Consider the following 27,324-nt stretch of genomic DNA (forward strand, 5'->3'; position numbering starts at 1 on the left):
GCAAGCACTTGACCATGATAATTTTCACAATACATACATGGCCATAATTGAATGATTGGTCAAGTTGGTTTTAAGTTTGACGGGGGGCGATTTTACTGTAGTCATTTGGTTGAGGTATTGAAATTAACCACCTCACTTAGCGTACGGCTTATATATGTCACGCTGACAAATATTTGCGTTCATGCATTGTCCCACAATTACGTGGTTGAACTAAACATGCATATGCACTTTATGACTCGGGCCATCTCATTGACGGGGAAGGAAAAGTACTACAGTGTTACATTCCGAGAGGATGGGGGCGATGACGTAGATAGTATCCCCTAGTGTGACCAGTGAAAAGGCATGCTGTTGGATTCAGGAATTAAAAAAAAGCCGATGCAAGCAGGTCTTCAGAACAAAAAGTTTCCTCTGTGAAGACAAACGTGTGGGCTCTTTCTCCTGGGGTTGTGTGCATACAGAGATCCGATAATCGCGTTTTATGTGTGAGCGCACGGAGGGTTGGACACATTAAAGGAGCATCAGGAGGCGGCAGAGACGCTTTACAGACGAAGCAAGAAAAGAGAGAAAGGGAGAGAGAGAGATTATCTCACTCTCCCAGTCGCAGTCGCAACCGGATCACATCCAGCTTGTCTCTCCACACGGTAATAGGTACGTGATGCTTTCTGAACTTTTACACACACAAACGAGAATACAGCAACAGGCTATAGTACTTTAGAAGGTTTGGATGTAATGTTTGGAGGTCATATTTGGCACTTTAGAATGTTTGGGGCAACACACTTGAGGTGCATTGAGGCACTGTTGCACTCGCAAGCACTAAGTGATGAATAGATGGGGAGTTTGGATAATTTTTGTAAGCGTATTGTTCTCCAAAATATAAGAAAACCCTATCCATTCTAAAAAAAAAAATAATGTGTATTCATTTCGTTTTTCCTCGCTCTGACTTTGGAAATGGTAGATAACTTTCGCACGTCTAACTTTGTAATCATTTCTTTTTCAGCAGGACAATGTCTAGTAAAGCGACTTTAGCCTTACTCATCTATGGAATCATAATGCACTACAGCATCCACTGCTCACCTCTCGGGCTAAGCTATCCTAACCTTAGGTAGGTACCTGAAAACTTCTCATTCAACTGAACATCTCTGCATGTAAAATGAACATTGGAAAACGCATTGTTTCTGCAGCTGAGGACAGTAGTTATGTATTAGATCGAGTCTACTGCAACCGCATAGGTCTAGACCTATGCCATTAATTGCTATACATTTTTTTTCGTTCAATCAATGTGTGGAGAAATAAAGGAAATAGATGATACCTAAATTAATACACCGTTTTCCCCTCCAGAGCATCTTGTCAATTTGGGTATACAAATTTATGCTATGCATTGACAGATACTGGTGTATGTCTTTTATTTTGAGTTTGAATATGCTGCAATGTTTTGCTATGAGGGGCTTTAGAGCGCCTGGAATCATAGCAGTGGAATATAGCATATTACCAGCTACTGGTAGATCAAGCGTCTGATACAGAACTCTATCTCTGCTTTTAGACGCGTCCCGTGGGAATGACAGTGAGGGGTAATTTGCTGAGGCGTGAGGCAAACGTGGGAGCCACTAATTCATAGAATAACAAGATCGATTTATTTTGTATTCTCTTAACTAAGCAGACACAATCTGCATTATTTTATTTTTTGAATCACAACTATACATTTTAATTTGGTTTTTGAGATCTGGTTATGGTGTTATTTAATTCACAATTAAAATGATTTTAAATTAAACATGTTTTTTTTCCCCTAATTTCCGATGTGGATGAGTTTGCTTGCCTTTTGGGAAATATAGCCTATGGTTCCACTAATGTTTTTATGTAAGGTGTTGTAGCTTACTTAGGAATGGTCAATAGCAATTACAATTATTACACATTTAAGCAGATACATTATGGCCATTGTAGGCCTATCAAATATTTTTTAATTACTCTAATTTCTTAACATGGAATATAGCCTATACAATCTAAAAATGCGAGTAATTTATTTCGGTGTTTATATTCAGAATTGGTTTTATCATGATTATACATGATTAATCGTATATCAAAAAGCATATAATATTCAAATGCATTTCCGATTTCAGACTTGAAAATGAGGTTTATGACGAGGATGGAAATTCGTTACCGGACTTGGCTTTTGACGGTGATCAAATTGCTATAAGAAGTCCCCCATCTGTGGCGGACGACGTGTACACTTTATACTACCCACCGGAGAAAAGGTGACTATCATTATCACTATACTCAACCTATTCTTTTTTAATGTCGTTGACATTCATGCTAAACATTTCATTATCGGGCTCGTATTTATGTTCATCTATGTTATATGTTTTATGTTAGTAAATGTACTGTACCATCAATAATCACATTTTGTTATTTAATCTTTAGATGGAAATACATAGGGGAAAAAATGAGCCTTTAAAATAACAAGCTTCCCACATTTTCATTGCAGCAAGATAGACTATGGTTGGTAGCCTGGTATTCAAACGAAGATAATCGGAAAGGTCTGTGGGCTATAGAATCAAGTTAGAAGCCTATAAGCGAACTAAAACAGAACGAGACACTTTTAATATGAACCGGCCATTTCCAAAGTCATGAAATTCACCAGAATAGCATTGTCCACTATTTCAGCTCACATTTTGGAAAGCAGCCCATATGACGCGTTGGATTTGGTAGGCTAAATACAGTATGTTACCACTTACGTGTGATCATTTATTGTTTGGCGTTTTATCATCCCAGAACGGAAAGGCATGCAGACGGAATGTTTAATAAAGCCTACAGGAAAGCGCTGGGTCAGTTATCAGCAAGAAAATATCTCCATTCTCTGATGGCAAAGCGTGTAGGGTAAGGACATCTTCTTAGTTCTCGTCTCTTATTTTGTGATCTTAGTTATTTTTGGTGTTCGTTTTTCTTCTAACTCAGATTTTCCGAATACTCACTATTCATTCTATGTTTCGTCAAATTGTCCGGTGTGTCTATGTGTGTGTTCTTCCGACTTGAATTTGACGCCTTCAGGCACAGAGTGGGTTGACTTGATAAAATCTCCGACAGCGCAAATCCGGGTGCGGCATGATTTAGATCAAATCGGTGGATCTCAGTGCTGATATTGTCTCTTTAAGTAGCAAAGCCTAGGATCCACGTGGGTGAATACATTTCATTTTCATTATTAATACTTGATGGTGGTAGGGGGTTAGTCCCAAGGGTTGAAGATAAATGTAGGCTTCAATTATTCCCTACATCCTCGACCAGCCAGCCTAACCATGATGATATCGAAATAAAAATCAATTTGGGATGATTGATTAAAAGTTGAAGAGATGAGAAAATATAAAAATGAAGAGCTGTGCAGTGCAGTCTATGGGCTACATTCCGAGGCAGGGTAGGCGTTTCCTAACAGTGAAAACTATCCTGCTCTCCCCCTTTCTTAGTGGAGGGAGCACCATGGAAGACGACTCAGAGCCTCTGTCAAAGCGACACTCGGATGGGATCTTCACAGACAGCTACAGCCGCTACCGAAAGCAAATGGCAGTCAAGAAATACCTGGCGGCAGTCCTTGGGAAAAGGTATAGACAGAGATATAGAAGCAAAGGACGCCGGCTAGCGTATTTGTAGCGTTGCTAAACCAAACTACCATGTGTGTACAGCCCAGATCAAGTCATTTTGAGAAAACTGAACAATCGGTGGATCGCTCTTGTGTTCTTTAAACATGTATTTATGTATGAAGTAAAGCCATTAAAATTAATATTTTGATAATAATATTGTTTTTCTTTTGTACTTAAGCACTTGAGAACGCGCAGATCTACTTTGTGGACCAATCCTTTTGTTCAACCTAAATATAGCCTATATTTATTTATTTTTAGACCTACGTAGACATGAAGATGAAATGATGTGCACATGATCAATATGCTCTTTACCCTGTCTTTTAAAGATTTAAATCTAGATATGAATGCGACGGAAATAAATAGTTTAAAAGACAGTCAATGTATTGAATGTTACTTTGTGGCAACTGAAATTAAGAGCTCAGTGTCTTTATTTACAACAGCCCTGAAGACTTAGGTTTTCACCATATTCTACAAGACATAGACTTTGATGCCCTACCGGATGGGGATGAGTTTGAGGCTATTTTTGGAGACTGGCTGAAACAGTTCTCTCCCGAATTTCCGGTGAGTTCCAGGCTCTTTCCCGAGGCCTTGTCTTGAGGGATGTCTCTTGTCCCTCCCACTTTTTCTCACCTTACCCTGTGACCTTACCCTCCAGATATGAAATACAACCCAGTCTTCTTCTTTTCTCATTTGGGCTCCTGTCTCTCTTGAGATGCTGTACAACTGTACCTATATTCACACCTATACTGCATGCAGTATATGTATGAACGTGAATATAGATGCATAGATATGTTTTACACATTGAATGTTTATGGATATACTGTAAATCCTTTACAATTCCCCATAAATATCCTATGGGAGGCTGTAGGATAATAATGTGACTGCTAAACAGTATTATAAATAAATTGTTTATTTAAGGCCAAAACAGACATGACCCAACAGGCTCTAGAATCCTTATATATGGCAGTAATTCAAGTACTAAAGTGTTAGAATGACCCCTATGACCTCTATGACCCTCGTAAGATGAGGACCAGAGTGCGTTTGAGCTTTTTCCTTTCCTTCCTCTTCTTCTTCTTCTTTTTCTTCTTCAGTGTTAAAGAAAATGAGCTTACATTTTTGAACTTTGTGCAAAGTATCTATCTTGTGTTCCTCTGTAATGGTATACATGTGTTTGAAAAGCTCTTGAAAACCTGGAATGCTGGTAAAGGTTTTCCATTTGTCTCTTCTCGCCACATAAGAAGCATCATGAACGTAGAATGGTCGTCGGACTCAAAAAGAAAGTCCAATAAGAAAACGGAGACCATTTCCACTGACATTATACTTTTTATGTGGCTTCACTTAATTTCAATGTGTTTTTTGTTATTTTTCATGAGGAACATTTCAGAGGCAATTTGAAGACGCGTTGCACCTTCCTGGTCTACTGTGCTTTCCCCTATCTTGTCATGTGAACCAATGTAAAGCTAGATCGCATGATTAAAGTAATTGCACTAGCCACCAAATCTGTGCAAACTACTGCAATTGGATGGTTTTCTTTGCTCGCTGATTGACGTATATACATATGTGTTTTTTTTCTGGATGTTGTTTTGTTTTTGTTCTCTCCCCAACATTACTGCACAAAGTGTTTGATTGAACGTCTCACCCCTGTCTTCTGTATAGGAAAGCTCAGATGAATGTACTGCAGGGGAGAAGCTTTCAGAAAGAGTCGCGGTCATGTTTTCTTTTTAGTCTCTTCTCAATGGGACTTGAGACAAGATTCTGTTACATTCCAATGTATTATATGCCAAAAACAATGCTTGAATGATTGTTATTTTGAATAATCCTTACCTATCCTGGCAGCCCAAGCACAGCACAGTCAAACTTCTACCTAATCAACAGTTAGACAAAGCCTTGAACGTACTTCACCGTGCCTGTACTATTCTGAACACCACCAATTCCAAATTAGCTTCTCAGTTTACTTGCCTCTTTTTTCTTGATGTAAGTGATCACAAGATGAGAAGCAGAGAAAACCTGTTCAGTGCTAGATAGACCCAAGTACGAGAGGGGGAGTGGGAGGAAGAGAGAGGAATGAGGATAGTGGGTGCGAGAGAGGAGAACAAAGAGAAAGAGGGACACAGAGAAAGAAGGAGAGTCCATGACCAATCGATTCGAGAGAAAACAGGGTGATTTTTTGGCAGTGAAAGGAATTTACCAGACAAAGGTTTCCACACCTCATTAGAAGAACTTGGCCTATCATCTCACTTGTACCCATCAGTGACAGATAGACAGAACAAGCCACACTTCTTCTCACTAGAGGCATGATTGGGTTCGCTACTTCTGTTATTAGCCATCCCATTTTTCGACACCATGAAAAACAGTTAATAAGATAATGAAAAATGTAGCTTCTGAATCCGTACAGTATACTTCCATTTCCTGGCCCCAAGACATCATATTCACACTTCCCTAAATTGCAAGGAGATCTAACTCCAGTAGTGGACCAGGCAGATTCTACAGACACTGTAGGTTAGGTTTGAGCTTTGTGACACTTAGCAGTAGGGCAAAGTTCTTCGATCTGTGCCTGTGTGTATGAAATCAATCTTTCTTTAATTCTGCATTCCCCTCCAGGCTTTGTGACGCAGAATGCAGCTTGCGGCTGTGGTGCCTTGCTTCGACTTTAAAATCGCCACGAATCACAGATGGCTATTTAGTAGCCCTACAATGCTGCACATCATCAGCTTACATTTCACCATTTGGTTGTTGTTTTTGTGTTGCGCAGACATTTGATTGGATCTTTAGTGCCATTAGGTGTAGTCTCCGAGCACTCTTGCTCACAATCATTTCTTTTGACAATTATTATTATTATTTTTTTTTTGAGCACTTAGACTTAGAGATTTGTGGTAGATAGTTGCAAGCATCATGATTACCCTCTTTCCATAATGTGTATCATTTTGAAAGCGCCAACAGCCTTACTAAACGTGAAGATTAAACTTAGAATATATATATTTATTGTGTAGTAAATTGATATTAGAGAGTACTATTATAATGAGAAAAAAAATGGCGATCCACAAGGGTTAAGTCTATAAATGTTTAAAAAAAACGGTGTTGTAAGATTTGTATGAATAAATTTTTGTAAACAACACAATTTCGTCTAATCTTTCAAACCCATAACATTATAAGTAGTTCATCCTCAGCTCATAGGTGAGGATGCTAGAACAGTACCACTGTAAAGTACCATTGTTATACAACAATACACAATAATTGTTAGCTCATTTTAGTCCTGCTCCACATATTATAGTGCATCCATCCAATACGTGTACTTTCTCACTAGCCCATCACACCAAAATGCCTAAAGAGAAATCACAGAAAGGAGGACAGATTGGAGAGAAGACGAGGACAAAGGACAAGAGAATACAATTTTTCAGGTATCTAGGCACCTAAAGGGTATCACATAATTAAATAGGGGTACTCTAAATCATCATCTGAAGCAATCAACAAACAAAAACAACAACAAATGGATATTAAAGGAAACAAGTGTCCATAACTACAGTCTTCTAAAAATACAGTCAATTTTGTACTGCTAAAAGCACAGTATAAACCTCAAATGTCCTTGCTGTCCATAAATGTCTTACTAAACAAATAACCTCGATAAATACCGCAAATAGTCTTATAAGTCTACAATGAATGAACATCAAGATTCTAAGACTTACACTACCCATAGGAATCATGGATCTGAGGGTGAAAACCCAGACTGCTGTCTCTGCCCTTCAAAGAATTTGAGAACACTAAATTGCTCTTTGGCGTGAATACTGTGAATCCCTGACTCTTCGCTTGGCCCGGGTGTCGATACCCCCAGACCCTCTTGGGACGGCACCAGTGGAGAGACAGATGTGGGAGGAATCTCCCGACCAGTTCCACCCGCCTGCGCTCCTGCTGCACCCAACATCCGACTAGGACATCACAGATGAAGAACTAGGGCCACGATGGCGTCTAGAACAAGCCCACAGTATATACCAGACCGTCAATTCTCAATGACACATTCTTTACCCTGATAGGAAAGGTAAAGTAACAAGGCCGCTACCTAACTTTCAAACTTTCCAACCAAGGTGCATAAATTGAGGAGCAAAATGAAGTGAGGAATGAAGTGAGAAAATGCGGAAAATCAAATAAATAAACTCAACATGCAAAACACTAGACCGAAAGGTTGCGTACAATACACACACATGTATATGCAAACACATGGTAAACTACATAGCCAATCCAACAAGTTGTCTATAGCTACCGAGGTGGCTCACCATCCAAAAGCAGTCAGTATTACTGTGCACAACACTAATCAATAATTTTATGTTGCCTTAGTGTAAGGTTACAGATGGGTCAGACATATTTACTTATCTGTAAATTTATATTATAAACACTTGAACCACCACACACACATTAAACCCAGGCTGGCAGGCTCTTAACATGCTGCTTGTGGGTTTGAGCTTTGTCATGGGTCCAGTCCCACAATAGCTACAAGAACACCCAGCTCCTCAGTCCCCATGGTAACGAAGACAACAGAAGATAGACCATCATGCCCATATTAGAAGTGCAAGTGACTGTGCAATGGACACCACATCATTTGTGTGGAAGGAACACAATTTGTAAGAAAAATCATAGGAATCGGATGCTGTAATAAAGCACATACTATGTCGCTCAGACTTTGTTATGGTTTCACTGAGTGACTTTTTTAGTTTTGTTTCTACACGTGTGTTCTTGGGGAGATGTATCTACAGTATATGGTTGACTGAGTGCTCAGTGGAGTGGCTTCACGGTGCCCGAGTGTGTTCCACTGTGGTGCCCTTATTGAAAAAAGACACGATTTCACGTGTAAAATTTCAACATGTTTTGCATGTGTCATATTTGATTTCACATGAGAACTCACATGGGATGGCATGTGAAAACGTGTGGATTTTCCCATTTGATCCACGTAACCTTTCACACGTGTATTCAAATGATCACATGTGCATCATTCTCACGTGCGATTTCACAGGTGACGCCTGGGAAACAAAAATGAGTTGTTAGGACGTCCCCGGAAGGTCACAAAATCCACACAGTGTTTTCAACTTACGTATTAAACACATTTTGACATACATGATTACATTGTGTATATTTATTTATACAGTAATTATTATTCAACCTCAACCTCTTAGTTCACGGGCAATCCAATCTTCCTGCCACGCCACCACGTCTGTGTCAATGACTGATTTCACCTGTATTCATACACTTTGGAGTTGACAGTAAATCTCAGCTTTGTATAATACACTCAAGAACAAATATTATATTTATCATGGTGATTCAGGAGTAACATGAAAACAGAATAATATGCCCCACTAACATTAGACAACTATATAGAAGACCCCCCAAAACTGTTTAAATAAGTCAATTAAATCAATGATGCAAGAATAGTCAGACTGAGTAAATAACAGTGCAGATGGCACTCTTTTGCTAAGTGCAGAGATATATTATAGGTAATGAGTGTGTAGGGGACTTCTGAGAAGGCTGCAGAGTTTGTGGTGCAGCAGAAAGCTCAGAGTACACTAAATGTAATCATTATTTTTACACTATTTTAGCTGAACAGCATACTACTTATCTTAAAACCCTCTTGCCATTCCATTACTTCAATTACTTCCTTTACAAAAAATGTCACATGTGAAATAACATTTTGACATGTAAAATAGCTGTTTTCACATGGTGAGCTGAAAGGTTCACATGTGAAAACAAAAGAGCCACATGTGAGGTCAATTGTTCCCCATTTAGAGTTCATATGCCACCTTCAAAACTTTGGGGTCACTTAGAAACATCCTTGTTTTTTAAAGAAAAGCTCATTTTTTGTCCATTAAAATAACAAAAAATTGATCAGAAACACAGTGTAGACATTGTTAATATTGTAAATGACTATTGTAGCTGGAAACGGCAGATTTTTAATGGAATATCTATATAAGCGTACAGAGGCTCATTATCAACAACCATCACTCCTGTGTTCCAATGGAACGTTGTTTTAGCAAACTGGCCTTAACCAGAATAGGAAGAGGAGTGGGAGGCCCCAGTGCACAACTGAGCAAGAGGACAAGTACATTAGAGTGTCTAGTTTGAGAAACAGAGGCCTCACAAGTCCTCAACTGGCAGCTTCATTAAACCCACAAAACGCCAGTCTCAACGTCAACAGTGAAGAAGCTTCTCCGGGATGCTGGCCTTCTAGGCAGAGTTCCTTTTGCCCATCTTAATCTTTTATTTTTATTGGCCAGTCTGAGATATGGCTTTTCTTATTCAACTCTGCCTAGAAGGTCAGCATCCTAGAGTCACCTCTTCGCTGTTGACTTTGTGTCACATTCTGACCTTAGTTCCTTTGTTATGCCTTTGTTTTAGTTTGGTCAGGGCGTGAGTTGGGGTGGGTAGTCTATGTTATTTTTTTCTATGTTGTGTTTATGTGTTTGGCCTGGTATGGTTCTCAATCAAAGGCAGGTGTCGTTCGTAGTCTCTGATTGAGAATCATACTTAGGTAGCCTGTTTGCCCCATTTTAGTTGTGGGTGATCGTTTTCTGTTTTGTGTCTTCACCAGACATGACTGTTTCGTTGTCGTTTCGTTCTTTCACTTTGTTGTTTTGTTATTCAGTGTTCAGTTGTTTTATTAAAAATATGAACACTTACCACGCTGCGCTTTGGTCCTCCTCTCCTTCCACCGAAGACAACCGTTACACATTGAGACTGGTGTTTTGTGGGTACTATTTAATGAAGCTGCCAGTTGAGGACTTGTGAGGCGTCTGTTTCTCAAACTAGATTCTCTAATGTACTTGTCCTCTTGCTCAGATGTGCACCAGGGCCTCCCACTCCTCTTTATATTCTGGTCAGAGACAGTTTGTGCTGTTCTGTGAAGGGAGTAGTACACAGCGTTGTACGAGATCTTCAGTTTCTTGACAATTTCTCGCATGGAATAGCCTTAATTTCTCAGAACAAGAATAGACTGACATGTTTCAGAAGAAAGGTCTTTGTTTCTGACCATTTGAGCCTGTAATCGAACCCACAAATGCTGATGCTCCAGATACTCAACTAGTCAAAAGAAGGCCTGTTTAATAACAGTTTTCAGCTGCGCTGACATAATTGCAAAAGGGTTTTCTAATGATCAATTAGTCTTTTAAAATGATAAACTTGGATTAGCTAACACAACGTGCCATTGGAACACAGGAGTGATGGTTGCTGATAATGGGCCTCTGTACGCCTATGTAGATATTCCATTAAAAATCAGCTGTTTCCAGCTACAATAGTCATTTACAACGTTAACCATGTCTAAACTGTATTTCTGATCAATTTGATGTTATTTGAATGGGCAGAAAATGTGCTTTTCTTTCAAAAACAAGGAGTGTATGTTAACACCACCTTTTCACATGTGAGGAGAATAACATGTTTTCACCTCATGTGAATTGCAGATTTAGATGTGAAATTAGCAACAACAACAAAAATAACTCACATTTGGAATTTCATTTTCATATGTCAAAAACAGTCATATGTTAAAATTGAATTTGCGATTTCTTATGTCAAAAACTTTCAAATGTTGTCACGTGTAGTTTCATGGTATCACATTTTGAAATTTGTCACATTTATTTCACGAGCTCATGTTTTCACATGTGCTCAAATGTTTTCATGTGTAGTTTCATGTTATCACATAAAATCACGTGAAATTCCTGTGTTTTTTCCATAAGGATGGTGATACTAATCAGAGGTGGATCCAGGCTAGGTCGCTGTCTGTCTCTGTGCCCTCTGGTCTGCCAAGAGGGGGTGGAGGTGTGAGGTGGCGCACCAGCCTGGCTGTGCCTCCCGGAGGCACCTGGAATACCACCACAAAACCCCCCAGCGGGACGCAAGCGGAACCTTTTAATGCCTGTCATGCCGGATTAGAGCTAATGACCTCAAACTGATCCCCCCCCCACATCTCATGTGGCCACCGCAGGGGCAGCCAGGGACAGCCAGGGACCTTTGACAGACATAACAGACTCTGCCTCCGACCCACCAACCCAACCCTGCTCCTCCTGCCATTTCTCCCCCACTATGGTTCAATAAACATTTCATCGGAAGTCAATGGGACACTGAGGAGGCTCGTCTTCCTCCTCCTCCCCTACATGCGTAATAACCCCCCCCCCCCCCAGTCTCTTCCTCCCTCCTCCCTCCCAGATAGACACAAAGCCAGGGGCTTTGATTGTGCGGCCGCAGCCCCGGGCCTCAGCAGAGCACAGAGAAAGGATGATCAATGGGAGTGATCTGATTTCTCCAGCCCTCTGTCAGACCCCCTCTTAACCCTGCTAACCCAATCAGCCCACGTTGCCAGGCAACGGGTCCTGGGAGGATGCGCTGGGGATGCGGTGGAGCTGGGCGGGGCCGCGTTGGCCTTCCTGGACACCCAACGATCCTACTGGGTATATTTCACACAATTCGCTTTAGTCGGTGGACTCGGCGCTGGCTGCGCTCTGCTTTACCAGCTCTGATGGCAGCATGGAGGGACTAATGATGAATGGGTCCTCAGAGAGAGAAATAGAGACAGAGCTCAGTTTCATATCTTAACAGCACACGAACGCATGCATGCACACACACACACACACACACACACACACACACACACACACACACACACACACACACACACACACACACACACACACACACACACACACACACACACACACAGACACTCAGAGCCTCAGAGTGTCATATCCTAGTAATACAATCACACAAAGCCACACACAACCTCACACAACTAGAGTATACAATCAACTAGAGCCACACCCTGCTTTGTAAGATGAGACAATAGCATCAAACCACACTCATGCTCAGAGAGAAGCACAGTTGCCGCCAGCCTGATGTGTAGCCAAAGTGTTTAATATTATCTTTGTTGTTTACTGAAAAGTCCATGAGGATAAGAATGTGGAGATCAGACTTTTATTATGACATTTGAATATTTTTACAACAATACAACAGCTGTTCAATTTGCATTTTTTTTAAATAAATGTATTCACATATGCCCCAATTTTACAGACTTTTTCTTCAACCTGGTAGACTGTACAGTAATAGGGTTAAATGGTTAAATAGTTAAATCAAAGATTTTTTATAGCTAACCCAAGATGCATTGTTTCCAATGCATCTTGCAAATTAAGCATAGAGGGCAGAACAAGCAAGGAGGGGGGCATAGCCAAGCGCAAGCTAGCAATGTCCTATTGACGCATTCTAGCATGTATTTGCATATTTCAGTTAGGAAACGTCTACTCTGTGAAGTGAACGTGTGTAATAACTCACTTTGCCTTTGCACTCCTTCTTTTAGACAGGGTTAAGTCTCCAAAACTTAGTGCACTCTGTTCTTAACAGATTATAGTTTTGGGAACAGAAAACTGTGTTGATATTGAATGTTTCCATGATGAGAACATTTGCAGAATGTTTCATCAAGCTCCATCTTCTCCCACTTCCTGCCACTGGACTTCCGCTCATCACCATATTTGGTGGTGAGAATAAATTGTAAATAGATGCTTCAAATGTACACATACTGTAAGACATCTGGCACCATCTTTTATGTGGTTATTTGGTGAAAGGCATACAGTGCCTTCGGAAAGTGTTCAGACCCCTTGATTTTTTCCACATTTTGTTATGTAGGCTGTAGCCTTATTCTAAAATTGATGAAATTGTTTTTCTCCCCTCATCAATCTACACACAATACTCTATAATGACAAAGCTAAATTAGTTTTTAGAAATTGTTACACATATATAAAAAATTAAAAACAGAAATATTACATTTACGTAAGCATTCAGACCCTTTACTCAGTACTTTGTTGAAGCACATTTGGCAGCAATTACAGCCTCGAGTCTTCTTAGGTATGACGCTACAAGCTTGGCACACCTGTATTTGGGGAGTTTCTAACATTCTTCTCTGGAGATCCTCTCAAGCTCTGTCAGGTTGGATGGGGAGCGTCGCTGCACAGATATTTTCAGGTCTCTCTAGAGATGTTTGATCGGGTTCAAGTCGGGGCTCTGGCTGGGCCACTCAAGGACATTCACAGACTTGTTCCAAAGCCACTCCTTTGTTGTCTTGGCTGTGTGCTTAGGGTCATTGTCCTGTTGGAAGGTGAACCTTCGCTCCAGTCTGAGGTCATGGACACTCTGGAGCAGGTTGTCATCAAGTACTTTGCTCCGTTCATTTTTGCCTCAATCCTGACTAGTCTCCCAATCCCTGCCGGTGAAAAACACCCCCACAGCATGATGCTGCCACCACCATGCTTCTCAGTAGGGATGGTTCCAGGTTTTCTCCAGAAGTGACGCTTGGCATTCAGGCCAAAGAGTTTAATCTTGGTTTCATCAAACCACAGAATCTTGTTTCTCATGGTTTAAGAGTCTTTATGTGCTTTTTGGCAAACTCCAAGTGGGCTGTCATGTGCCTTTTACTGAGGAATTGCTTCCGTCTGGTCAGTCTACCATAAAGGCCTGATTGGGGGAGTGCTTCAGAGATGGTTGTTCTTCTGGAAGGTTCTCCCATCTACACAGAGGAAATCTAGAGCTCTGTCAGCGTGAACATCGGGATCTTGGTCACCTCACTGAGGTTGATTGCTGATTGCTGATTGCTGATTGCTCAGTTTGGCCAGGTGGCCAGCTCTAGGAAGAGTTTTGGTGGTTCCAAACTTCTTCCATTTAAGAATGATGGAGGCCACTGTGTTCTTGGGGACCTTCAATGCTGCAGAAATGTTTTGGTACCCTTCCCCAGATCTGTGCCTTGACACAAGAACAAGAACAATCCTGTCTCGGACCTCTATGGACAATTCCTTCGACCACATGGCTTGGTTTTTGCTCTGACATGCACTGTCAACTGTGGGACCTTATATAGACAGGTGTGTGCCTTTCCAAATCATGTCCAATCAATAAAATTTAGCACAGGTGTACTCCAATCAAGTTGTAAAAACATCTCAAGGATGATCAATGGAAACAGGATGCACCTGAGCTCAATTTCGAGTCTCATAGCAAATGGTCTGAATACTTCTGTAAATAAGGTATTTCTGTTTTGTTTTTGAATACATTTGCAAAAATGTCTAAAAATCTGCTTTCACTTTGTCATTATGGGGTATTGTGTGTAGATATGCTGAGGATTTGAAAAAAATAAATTTTAGAATAAGTCTGTAACGTAAGAAAATATGTAAAAAGTCAAGGGGTCTGAATACTTTCCGAATGCACTGTATTTCTCTCTTATTCCCAGCCTCCATGTCTCCCTCCTATCTGCCTATCTACCACTCCCTCTCTCTTGCTCTTTCATATTCAATATTCCTACTTCCAGCTCTATAAATAACTATATTTATCCGACTCGCTTATCGATCTCTAATCAATATATGGGCGTGGCCAGAAAACCTGCCTCCAATTACTGAATCCCGTCACAGATAGAGATAGAAAGTAAGAAGGAGATAGAGAAACCACAGCCAGAGCTAGAGATTGAGATAAGAGCGAGTGAGATGGGGGGTTGAGATCAACAAAGTTCTTTCCCTGCTCTCTACCATACATTCTGCATAGCCCCTCAAACCCCCTCCTCCTGCTCCACAGATCTCCGCCCCACCCCAGGAACCCCATGGCTCTCTAGGGGCCAGCTGAGTGACAGCTTTCTGGAGGGGAATCCACATGCCGCAGCCCTTTCATCAGCACCTCCCTCTGGGCCCTGTCTGTCTGACTACTCAACAATGCAGCGTGGATTGAAGCTTGTTGGGGAACTAAGAGCCTCTGTTTTATGAGGGTTTGTGTTTGTGATGTGTGGGGGTTGTGTGTGTGTAGGGAGGGTGCTTGTGTGTGTGTATGTGTGTGTGTGTGTGTGGGGGCGGGGGGGGGGGGGGGGGGGTTGGGGTGTATGCGTGTATGAGTGTGGTGTGCATGTGTGCACGTTTCCGTGTGTGCTTCCTTGCATGTGTGTGTCCTTGGATTCTGATTGGCTGCTGAGATTCTAGTCATTCCCAGAGTCACAGTAGGCCTTGTTAGTTGTTCTATGTGAGAAGTGGGTGAGATGTCTTGCCAGGGGTCTGCATGGTGAAGCTTGAGGTGAAGGAGAGGTGTTGGTGTATGCATTATTTTCAAAAAGTTATCTGTGAAAAGGGTTCAATGACGAGCCTTGCCTCTGAATTATTGAATTATCACTTTCACATTCTTATCTCTATCCGTCTCCAACAAATATCTCGCTTTCCCTCTCTCACTCTGTTCCTGGTTTGGGACTGAACTATGTGCTCATTACCCAGCTGTCAGCTGCCCCCACATGTCACATCCTCACACACATTAGCAATAGCATACTGTATGATTCACACACTTATCTCCAAGTATTTTCCAGACACACGCACACACAAAAACATGTGGACACGCGCACACACTCTCAAACACATACACACGCACACACACACACACACACACACACACACACACACACACACACACACACACACACACACACACACACACACACACACACACACACAAATTCATTTGCCACCAAGAAGTGGAGAGAAGCTCTTCACCTGTACAAGCTGACATTTCGGTCGGTGAGGTCAGAGACACACATATATCAAGTCCTCCACAGTTGTTTTGTGTGTGGGCAACATTCGCAGTTCAACAGTACATAATATCGGAGGTAGCATTTTACTGAAATATAGAAATGGCAAAAAGAGGAAAACACTTTCCGCTATACAGTTGTGTTGAAGGAAGCGTTGCTTTTTTAGCAAGAGCTCTGTGTGACTTTATTCAATCAACTATTTTTTTTATTTAAAAAAAAAAAAAAATTCTAGTCTAGTCATTGGTCACGTCTACCATCACATCAATCCAGGATGTTTTGGAGTTGACTGATAGGAACCCCAGTCAAGAAAGCAACCATTTGTTACAGACGCAATTGATGTGGGTACACCTGTCTTTGCTCAATCTGTTCTAAAGGGAAGTACAGATCAGGTGTAAATAAATCAGAGGAATTGAGTTCTCAATCTCTTGGCAAAATTCAGTCATCTTTTATAAACCAGTGTCAGAGAGTGATGTGAGTGAGATACTTCTCTCCCCCCCAAAGCAATTCTTCATAAATGCTGTGATTTCTCATCTCTGAAGTATACCTAAAAATTAGCTGCCGCAATTGTTGCAAAACCTATTACTAGCCTGTTCAACCTCTCCTTCGTGTCGTCTGAGATCCCTTAAGATTGGAAAGCTGCCGCGGTCAACCCCCTCGTCAAAAGGCGAGACACTCTAGACCCAAACTGTTACAGACCTATATCCATCCTGCCCTGCCTTTCTAAAGTCTTCGAAAGCCAAGTTAACAAACAGATCACCGACCATTTTGAATCCCACCGTACCTTCTCCGCTATGTAATCTGGTCATGGGTGCACCTCAGCCACGCTCAATGTCCTAAACGATATCATATCCTCAAATGACTGCTTCGCCTGGTTCACCAACTACTTCTCAGAGTTCAGTGTGTTAAATCGGAGGGCCTAATTTATTGAAAATGAAATACAGAAATATCTTATTTACATAAGTATTCACACCCATGAGCCAATACATATTAGAATCACCTTTGGCAGCATTTACAGCTGTGAGTCTTTCTGGGTAAGTCTCTAAGACCTTTGCACACCTGGATTGTACAATATTTTCCCATTATTATTTTCATAATTCTTCACGCTCTGTCACATTGCTACACCACCATTTTCAAGTCTTGCCATAGATTTTCAAGCAGATTTAGTCAAAACAGTACCTCGGCCACTCAGGACCATTCACTGTCTTCTAGGTAATCGACTCCAGTGTTGATTTGTGTTGTAGGTTGTTGTCCTGCTGAAAGATTAATTAATAGCAGACTGCACCAGGTTTTTCCTCTAGGATTTTGCCTGTGTTTAGCTCCATTCCGTTTCTTTTTAACCCTGAAAAACTCCCCAGTCTTTAACAATTACAAGCATACCCATAACATGATGCAGCCACCACAATGCTTGAAAATATAGTGCCTTGTTGCAAACGGGATGCATGTTTTGTAATGTTTTTATTCTGTACAGGCTTCCTTTTTTCACTCTATCGATTAATATTGTGGAGTAGCCACAATACTGTTGATCAATCCTCAGTTTACTCCAATCACAGCCATTAAACTTTGCAACTGTTTCCTCTCCGGCAACTTAGTTAGGAAAGACGCCTGTATCTTTGTATTGAATGGGTGCATTGATACACTATCCAAATTTAAATGAATAATTTCACCATGCTCAAAGCAATATTCAATGAGCTGTTTATTTATTTATTTTTACCCATCTTCCTATAGGTATCCTTCTTTGCAAGCCATTGGAAAACCTTCCTGGTCTTTGTGGTTGTATCTGTGTTTTGAAATTCACTGCTAGACTGAGGGCCCTTACAGATGTGTGTGTGGGGTACAGAGATGAGGTATTCATTAAAAAATCACGTTAAACACTATATAGTGAGTCAGACTGTCAGTAACTAGTTTAAGTCAATGGAAACTGTGCCAGAGCATATACACTGAGTGTACAACACATTAGGAATACCTGCTCTTTCCATCACATAGACTGACCAGGTGAATCCAGGTGAAGGCTATGATCCCTTATAGATATTGATGTCACCTGTTAAATCCACTTCAATCAGTGTAGATGAAGGATAGGAGACAGGTTAAAGAAGGATTTTTAAGCTTTGAGACAATTGAGACATGGACATGAAAAGGATTTGTGCCTTTGGACGGGGTATGGTAGTAGGTGTTTGAATGTGTCAAGAACTGCAACACTGCTGGGATTTTCACGCTCAACAGTTTCCGTGTTATCAAGAATGGTCCACCACACAAAGGACATCCAGCCAACTTGACACAACTGTGGGAAGCATTATCAACATGGGCCAGCATTCCTGTGGAATGCTTGCAAAACCTTGTAGTCCATGCCCCGACTAATTGAGGCTGTTCTGAGGGGAAAAGGGAGCGCAACTCAAAATGTAAAAAAAACCCTGAATGTTTGGTACACTCACTGCATATCTCCATTGAAGACACTCTCCCATTGTGAGCACAGAGATATTTGAGTTGAGGTGCCTCATGGTCATCAGATCTGATAATCCCCTACCCTAGGGAGGGCACTGTGAATTAAACCCCTCGTCTCCGTGGGGACAGGAGAGTCACCACGATGATGGCACTGGCGACTGCGAGGATGTCTCATCTGGTGTCAGTCATCTGAGATGCTTTCCAAATGGCACTCTATTCCATATACTGTATAGTGCACTACTTGTGACTAAGGCCCTATGGGCCCTAGACGAAAGTAGAGCACTATAAAGGGAATAGGGTGCCATTTGGGAAACAGCCGGTCGCCCGCCAGCTAGAGCAGACTAGGGCTTTAACACCTCACCTTCAATTTATCTGTCTTCACACCCCTCCCTCACTCTGAGAGAGAATTAAAGAGCGAGAGAAGCTCTTTCATCTGTAGGTGGGTATTCTCAGGGCAGGACATCTTTTTTTCAACATTTCGCAGAACACATTACCTCACTCTCTCTGAAAGAAAAGTAATTGTTAGGCTAGATAGAACCACTGCAGAACCACTGCAGAACCACTATGGTGGTGCTGTGTATTTTTTTGTGAATGGCTGTTTGCAAAGGATTCATTTTGTTTGCTGAGATGATGAGGCAAGGTAAGGGTGTACAATACTTCATTATTAGTTTTAGACTGACATCACAGGGAACTCTCTGGGTTGTCTCTGAAAATGCGTGAGAGATAGATGAGATTTGTGAAAATATGACCACAACAGAGTGAGTCATTGTGTCTTTTTTAATTATCCAGCCCTGATTCCTCACCATTTCTTTGTCCTATAAAATACATGGGAATGAAATGTTTCACATCTACACCCAGATCCCGAGTGAGGGGACCAACCATATATTCTCTGGTGAAATGTGACTTTTCACTCATTACAATCTAATGAGATTTTATACAGTGAATTCAAGTGGATGTGGGAGGACAAGCAGACGTTTGATTGGTACTGTATGTGAGAGCTGTGTTTTGGCACTCTAGTATCGCAAGAGGATTTTAGAGCAAAATCCACAAACAAAATCCTATTGGCTTGTGTGGTGCAGATTCAAAGAAACAATGGAGTGGTCTATTTTGCTTCAGTTGCAATTTATGTGGGAAGGTCGCTGTCCATTGCTATGTGGTGCTAAACTGTCCCCTTCAATGGTGCTGAATCTACGCTCGTAGCCTGTTTTTGTATTGAATCTCCATCTGATCCTTTTACACTGGTGACTAAGTCACCACAGCATGGATTTGAAGCATGCATCCCTCCACCTTGTCTAGCCTTCCTGGACTGAAAGCCTATGAGTTCAACCCACAGAACTATTCTATTCTATGTATTCTATTTCTATGGGTCAGGCAGGAGGCCACATTACCAGGCTGAGAGAGTGGGAGGAAAGGACTTGGCTGGCTATCTGAGTGGACTGACCCCTGGTGTTGTCCTTGCTGTAGTTTTTCAGGGGTCAGTGAGTTCTAATTCATTCACCTGCCAGAGCCAGAGAATGAATGGACATGTCAGCACAGAGTACAAGATGTATGTCACATTTCATAATAGTGTCCTGGTTAAGCCTGATTCACCTTCTGAGATATAGTAACAATCTCTGTATCAAAGAATGAAATTACGTTAGTTTGCATTTTTCACTTTACTTGATGGTAGAACAGCCTAAGCAACCATATAACATATTATTTTCAAGACTTATTTTTTGTGATTGGCTGTTTGCAAAAGCGGTATCTTGAGATATGAGTAACCATCTCTGTCATCAGCTAACCTCTAGCTCGGAAAGCTCTCGCCAGTTTGTACAACGCGATTCAACCAGAGCATATCGGACCTATTTTTCTCTCCATATCCCTGGATTCCTATCGCAAGCTCTGAACCTATTATTTATTTATTTTTGAAATTTTTATTATGATATAAAAAAAAAATCCATCTTGAATTATAGCAGCTAACTACCCCTGAACACACAGCCGCTAATCTGCGGCCTGCTAGCTATCTAAAGCACATTGGACTGCTGGCTTAAGAGGCCCTTCGGACATATTTCTTCGGCCACTATACATATTTTTCCAATTGGCCTGGTTTACCACACGGAGCCCTGCTGATCCGTCCGTTGATGTAACTGCACGAGGAGGCCACAACAGACTTCCAACTCTGTCACGTCATCCCTCTAAGGCCTTTCTGTTAGCCTGCTAGCCCCGTGCCGCTAGCTGCCTGAAGCTACGCACTGGACTTGTATGATCACCCGGCTACGCATGCCTTTCCCTAACATCACCATGCCTTGTCGATTGCTGTTCTGGTTTGTAACTATTGTTTTATTTCACTGTAGAGCCTCTAGCACTGCTCAACACGCCTCGGCTATCAATTTAGTTCCACCCCCCACACACGCAGTGACATCACCTGGTTTAAATGATATTTCTAGAGACAACATCTCTTTCATTATCACTATATGCACAGGTTTACCCCCACTGTATTCACATTCTACTATACTTTTGTCTGTACATTATGCCTTGAATATATTCTACCGTGCCCAGAAATCTGCTCCTTTTACTCTCTGTTCTGAATGTACTAGGCGTCTAGTTCTGTTAGCCTTTAGCCATACCCTTATCCTACTCCTCCTCTGTTCCTCTGGTGATGTAGAGGTTAATCCAGGCCCCGCAATATCTACCTCCACTCCCATCCCCCAGGCTCTCTCATTTGTTGACTTCTGCAACCGTAAAAGCCTTGGTTTCATGCATGTTAACATTAGAAGCCTCCTCCCTAAGTTTGTTTTATTCACTGCCCTAGCACACTCCACCAATCCGGATGTCCTAGCCGTGTCTGAATCCTGGTTTAGGAAGACCACCAAAAACCTTGAAATTTCCATTCCTAACTATAACATTTTCCAAGAAGATAGAACTGCCAATGGGGGCCGTGTTGCAATTTACTGCAAAGATAGCCTGCAGAGTTTGAGCTTCTACTTCTAAAAATTAACCTTTCCAGAAACAAGTCTCTCACAGTTGACTCTTGCTATAGACCACCTCCTGCGCCGGGCTGTGCTCTCGATACCATACGTGATTTGATTGCCCCCCCATCTATCTTCTGAGCTCGTGCTGATAGGTGACCTAAACTGGGACATGCTTAACACCCCGGCCACCCTACAATCTAAGCTTGACGCCCTCAATCTCACACAATTTATCAATGAACCTACCAGATATAACCCCAAATCCATAAACAAGGGCACCCTCATAGATATCATCCTAAATTACTCACCCTCCAAATACACCTCTGCTGTTTTCAACCAAGATCTCAGAGATCACTGCCTCATTGCCTAAATCTGTAATGGGTCTGCGAGCAAACGACCACCCCTCATCACTGTAAAACGCTCCCTAAAACACTTCTGCGAGCAGGCCTTTCTAATCAACCTGGCCTGGGTATCCTGGAACGACATTGACCTCATCCCGACAGTAGAGGATGCCTGGTTATTCTTTAAAAGTGCCTTCCTCACCATCTTAAATAGGCATGCCACATTCAAAAAATGTAGAACCAGGAATAGATATAGCCCTTGGTTCACTCCAGACCCGTCTGCCCTTGACCAGCACAAAAACATCCTGTGGCGTTCTGCATTAGCATCGAATAGCCCCCGTGATATGCAACTTTTCAGGGAAGTTAGGAACCAATATACACAGGCAGTTAGGAAAGCTAAGGCTAGCTTTTTTAAACAGAAATTTGCATCCTGCAGTACAAACTCAAAAAAGTTCTGGGACACTGTATGGAGAACAAGAGCACCTCATCCTGAGGCTAGGAAACACTAGTACAACCGACAAATCCACTATAATTGAGAATTTCAATAACCATTTCTCTACGGCTGGCCATGCTTTCCACCTGGCTACCCCTACCCCAGTCAACTGCCCGGCACCCTCCACAGCAACCCGCCCAAGCCCCCACCATTTCTCCTTCACCCATATCCAGATAGCTGATGTTCTGAAAGAGCTGCAAAATCTGGACCCCTACAAATCAGCCGGGCTAGAAAATCTGGACCCTCTCTTTCTTAAATTATCTGCCAAAATTGTTGCAACCCCTATTACCAGCCTGTTCAACCTCTCTTTCGTATCGTCTGAGATTCCCAAAGATTGGAAAGCTGCCGCGGACACTCTAGACCCAAACAGCTACAGACCTATATCTATCCTACCCTGCATCTCTAACGTCTTCGAAAGCCAAGTTAACAAACAGATTACAGTGTCACACCCTGACCATGTTTTGCTTTGTATGTTTCTATGTTTTGGTTGGTCAGGGTGTGAGCTGAGTGGGCATTCTATGTTACATGTCTAGTTTGTCTAGTTCTATGTTTGGCCTGATATGGTTCTCAATCAGAGGCAGGTGTTCGTCATTGTCTCTGATTGGGAACCATATTTAGGTAGCCTGTTTGGTGTTGGGTTTTGTGGGTGATTGTCCTTAGTGCCCTGATTCTGTGTTCATATGCACCAGTATTAGGCTGTTTCCGTTTTCGTTACGTTTCTTGTTTTGTAGTGTTTGTATTTAGATTCGTGTTGCTTCAGTTTAATAAACATGGATCGCAATCTACACGCCGCATTTTGGTCCGACTCTCTTTCACGTACAGAAAACCGTGACAGAATCACCCACCACAACAGGACCAAGCGGCGTGGCAACGAGCAACAGAGGCAGCAGCAGCAGCAGCAGCAGCAGTGGGAGAGGCTGCACTATTTGGAGGAATTGGAAGGAAGAGGACCCTGGGCTCAGCCAGGAGAATATCGCCGCCCCAAAGAAGAACTGGAGGCGGCGAAAGCGGAGAGGCGCTGGTATGAGGAGGCAGCACGTCGTCGTGGATGGAAGCAAAAGAGTCAGCCCCAAAAAATTATTGGGAATGACAACTTTTTTAAATCTAATTGAAACACTAACTCTAGACAAACAAGTTAAAGCAACAGACAAGTAGGAGTAAAGAACAAGCAACCATTTTGAATCTCACAGGAAGTATGGCGAAGCCAGGTAGTTGACCTGCGTCAACTTCCTGTGGTTACCGGGGGGCTAGAGAGACCGGGCAGGCACCGTGTTATGCTGTGGAGCGCACGGTGTCCCCAGTGCGGGTGCACAGCCTGGTGCGGTACATTCCAGCTCCGCGTATCGGCCGGGCTAGAGTGGGCATCGAGCCAAGTGCCATGAAGCCGGCTCTACGCATCTGGTCTCCAGTGCGTCTCCTTGGGCCGGCTTACATGGCACCAGCCTTGCGCACGGTGTCTCCGGTTCGCCTGCATAGCCCAGTGCGGGCTGTTCCACCTCACCAGGACCATTCAACCGGGTAAGGTTGGGCAGGCTCGGTGCTCAAGAGCTCCAGTGCGCCTGCACGGCCCGGTCTATCCGTCACCACCTCCACGCACCAGCCCTCCGGTGGCAGCCCCCCGCACCAGGCTGTCTCTCCGGCCCATCCTTACAGGGGCTCCCTCCTCTCCAGCACTGCCGGAGCCTTCCTCCTCACCAGCGCTGCCGGGGCCTTCCTCCACTCCAGCGCAGCCGGAGTCTCCCGCCTATTCGGCGCTGCCAGAGCCTTCCTCTCCAGCATTGCCGGAGCTTCCCGTCTGCCCAGCGCCGCCTGAGCCACCCGTCTGCCCAGCGCCGCCTGAGCCGCCCGTCTGCCCAGAGCCGCCAGTGCCACCCGTCTGCCCAGCGCCGCCAGTGCCGCCCGCCTGCCCAGCGCCGCCAGTGCCGCCAGTCTGCAAGGAGCCGCCAGTGCCGCCAGTCAGCCCAGCGCTGCCAGTGCCGCCAGTCTGCAAGGAGCCGCCAGTGCCGCCAGTCTGCAAGGAGCCGCCAGTGCCGCCAGTCTGTAAGGTGCCGCCAGTCTGCCAGGGGCCGCCAGTGCCGCCAGTCAGCCAGGGGCCGCCAGTGCCGCCAGTCAGCCAGGGGCCGCCAGTCAGCCAGGGGCCGCCAGTGCCGCCAGTCTGCAAGGAGCCGCCAGTGCCGCCAGTCTGTAAGGTGCCGCCAGTCTGCCAGGGGCCGCCAGTGCCGCCAGTCAGCCAGGGGCCGCCAGTGCCGCCAGTCAGCCAGGGGCCGCCAGTCAGCCAGGGGCCGCCAGTGCCGCCAGTCAGCCAGGGGCCGCCAGTGCCGCCAGTCAGCCAGGGGCCGCCAGAGCCCCTCAGCCCAGAGGCGCCAGAGCTTCCGCCCCTCTGCCCAGAGCTTCCGCCCCTCTACCCAGAGCTTCCGCCCCTCTGCCCAGAGCTGCCGCCCCTCTGTCCCGAGCTGCCGCCCCTCTGTCCCGGGCTGCCGCCCCTCTGTCCCGGGCTGCCGCCCCTCTGTCCCGGGCTGCCGCCCCTCTGTCCCGAGCTGCCGCCCCTCTGTCCCGAGCTGCCGCCCCTCTGTCCCGAGCTGCCGCCCCTCTGTCCTGAGCTGCCCCTCTGTCCATTGAGAAGGGTCGCCGTGGTTAGGAGGCCACGGAAGCAGACAATAAAGCGGACTAAGACTATGGTGAAGTGTGGGCCACGTCCAGCACCAGAGCCGCCACCGCGGACAGGGGGGGGGGGGGTACTGTCACACCCTGACCATGTTTTGCTTTGTATGTTTCTATGTTTTGGTTGGTCAGGGTGTGAGCTGAGTGGGCATTCTGTTACATGTCTAGTTCTATGTTTGGCCTGATATGGTTCTCCATCAGAGGCAGGTGTTCGTCATTGTCTCTGATTGGGAACCATATTTAGGCAGCCTGTTTGGTGTTGGGTTTTGTGGTTGATTGTCCTTAGTGCCCTGATTCTGTGTTTATATGCACCAGTATTAGGCTGTTTCGGTTTTCGTTACGTTTATTGTTTTGTAGTGTTTGTATTTAGATTCGTGTTGCTTCAGTTTAATAAACATGGATCGCAATCTACACGCCGCATTTTGGTCCGACTCTCTTTCACGTACAGAAAACCGTGACATACAGATTAATCACATCATACCTTCTCCGCTATACAATCTGGTTTCCGAGCTGGTCATGGGTGCACCTCAGCCACGCTCAAGGTCCTTAACGAGATCATAGCCGCCATCGATAAGAGACATTACTGTGCAGCTGTATTCAACGACCTGGCCAAGGCTTTCGACTCTGTCAATCACCACATTCTTATTGGCAGACTCAACAGCCTTGGTTTCTCAAATGATTGCCTCGTCTGGTTTACCAACTACTTCTCCGATAGAGCTCAGTGTGTCAAATTGGAGGGCCTGTTGTCCGGACCTTTGGCAGTCTCTATAGGGGTGCCACAGGGTTGAGGCTTCCTTCATTCATGCTGCCAAACATACCCTCAAACTGACCATCCTGCCGATCCTTGACTTCGGCAATGTCATCTATAAAATAGCCTCCAACACTCTACTCAGTAAACTGGATGTAGTCTATCACAGTACCATCAGTTTTGTCACCAAAGCCCCATATACTACCCACCACTGCGACCTGTACGCTCTCATTGGCTGGCCCTCACTTCATTCTTGTCGCCAAACCCACTGGCTACAGGTTATCTACAAGTCTCTGCTAGGTAAAGCCACACCCTATCTCAGCTCACTGGTCACCATAGCAGCACCCACTCGTAGCACACGCTCCAGCAGGTATATCTCACTGGTCAACCCCAAAGCCAACTCCCCCTTTGGTCGCCTTTCCTTCCAGTTCTCTGCTGCCACTGACTGGAACGAACTGCAAAAATCACTGAATCTGGAGATTCCCATCTCCCTCACTAGCTTTAAGAACCAGCTGTCAGAGCAGCTCACAGATCACTGCACCTGTTCATAGCCCATCTGTATACAGCCCATCTATCTACCTCATTCCCATACTTTATTTATTTATTTGCACCACAGTATCTCTACTTGCACACCCATCTTTTGCACATCTACCATTCCAGTGTTAAATTGCCATATTGTAATGAATTCGCCACCATGGCCTATTTCTTGCCTTAACTCCCTTATTTGACCTTATTTGCACTCACTGTATATAGACTTTTTTTCCTTTTTTTTCTACTGTATTATTGACTGTATGTTTTGTTCATTCCATGTGTAACTCTGTGTTGTTGTATGTGTCGAACTGCTATGCTTTATCTTGTCCAGGTTGCAGTTGTAAATGAGAACTTGTTCTCAACTAGCTTACCTGGTTAAATAAAGGTGAAAAAAATGGGGGGAAAAATAGAAGGTTGAAATTAGGGTCAATTTCATTTGAGTGTTTGCACAAAGTGGTATATTCATGTCAGGGAATAGTTGTGAGTAATTTGCGGAGCATGGAGTTACCTGGCATAACCTTTAATCCCCTTCTAGGTGACAGGATGCAGGCTGTGGGAGAGCTCCGTGGTGGGGCCCTGATTAGAGCGTAGACGAACCACGGGGTGTTGTGTTCAGGTTCCACCGTCAGAGACATCAAACAGCCAGACATTACTTCAGGTACGTAACAACCAGGTGGGGGACGGGAGTGACTCAAAACCTCCTCCCACTGTCTGGCCCACAATGACCTCTGACTGTAGGTATGGAGGTATGGCCCGCTCCCCTGCCTCTCCATGAATAAGGGAGAGAGAAAGAGAGAGAAAGAGAAACAAGAGAGAGAAACAAACCGAGGTATACAGAGAGAGAAAAAGAGAGAAAAAAATACAGAGGGGTGAAAAAATGAATGAAAGTGTACATTAATTAAAACTGAACACCTGCACTGGTGAAAAACCATTGACACATTTTTACACTTCTCAGAGCCACTCAGAGCCAAAATAGAT

General features: G+C 43.7%; 1 protein-coding gene across 7 annotated transcripts; it reads left to right on the plus strand.

Moving 5' to 3' along the window:
• The first annotated feature begins 347 nt into the window (after positions 1 to 347).
• On the plus strand, positions 348 to 6,741 carry adcyap1 (adenylate cyclase activating polypeptide 1). Of its 7 annotated transcripts, none has more exons than XM_021619859.3 (7): positions 348 to 648; positions 998 to 1,102; positions 2,115 to 2,249; positions 2,767 to 2,871; positions 3,453 to 3,587; positions 4,067 to 4,187; positions 6,228 to 6,741. In XM_021619859.3, the coding sequence occupies exons 2-7, from the start codon at positions 1,005 to 1,007 to the stop codon at positions 6,234 to 6,236; spliced, it is 603 nt and encodes a 200-aa protein (XP_021475534.1). In that variant the 5' UTR covers positions 348 to 648; positions 998 to 1,004; the 3' UTR covers positions 6,237 to 6,741.
• Positions 6,742 to 27,324: the final 20,583 nt, after the last annotated feature.

The sequence above is a fragment of the Oncorhynchus mykiss genome, chromosome 11, assembly GCF_057628025.1.
Source record: "Oncorhynchus mykiss isolate SJ-2025 chromosome 11, ASM5762802v1, whole genome shotgun sequence".
Taxonomy (NCBI): Eukaryota; Metazoa; Chordata; class Actinopteri; order Salmoniformes; family Salmonidae; genus Oncorhynchus; species Oncorhynchus mykiss.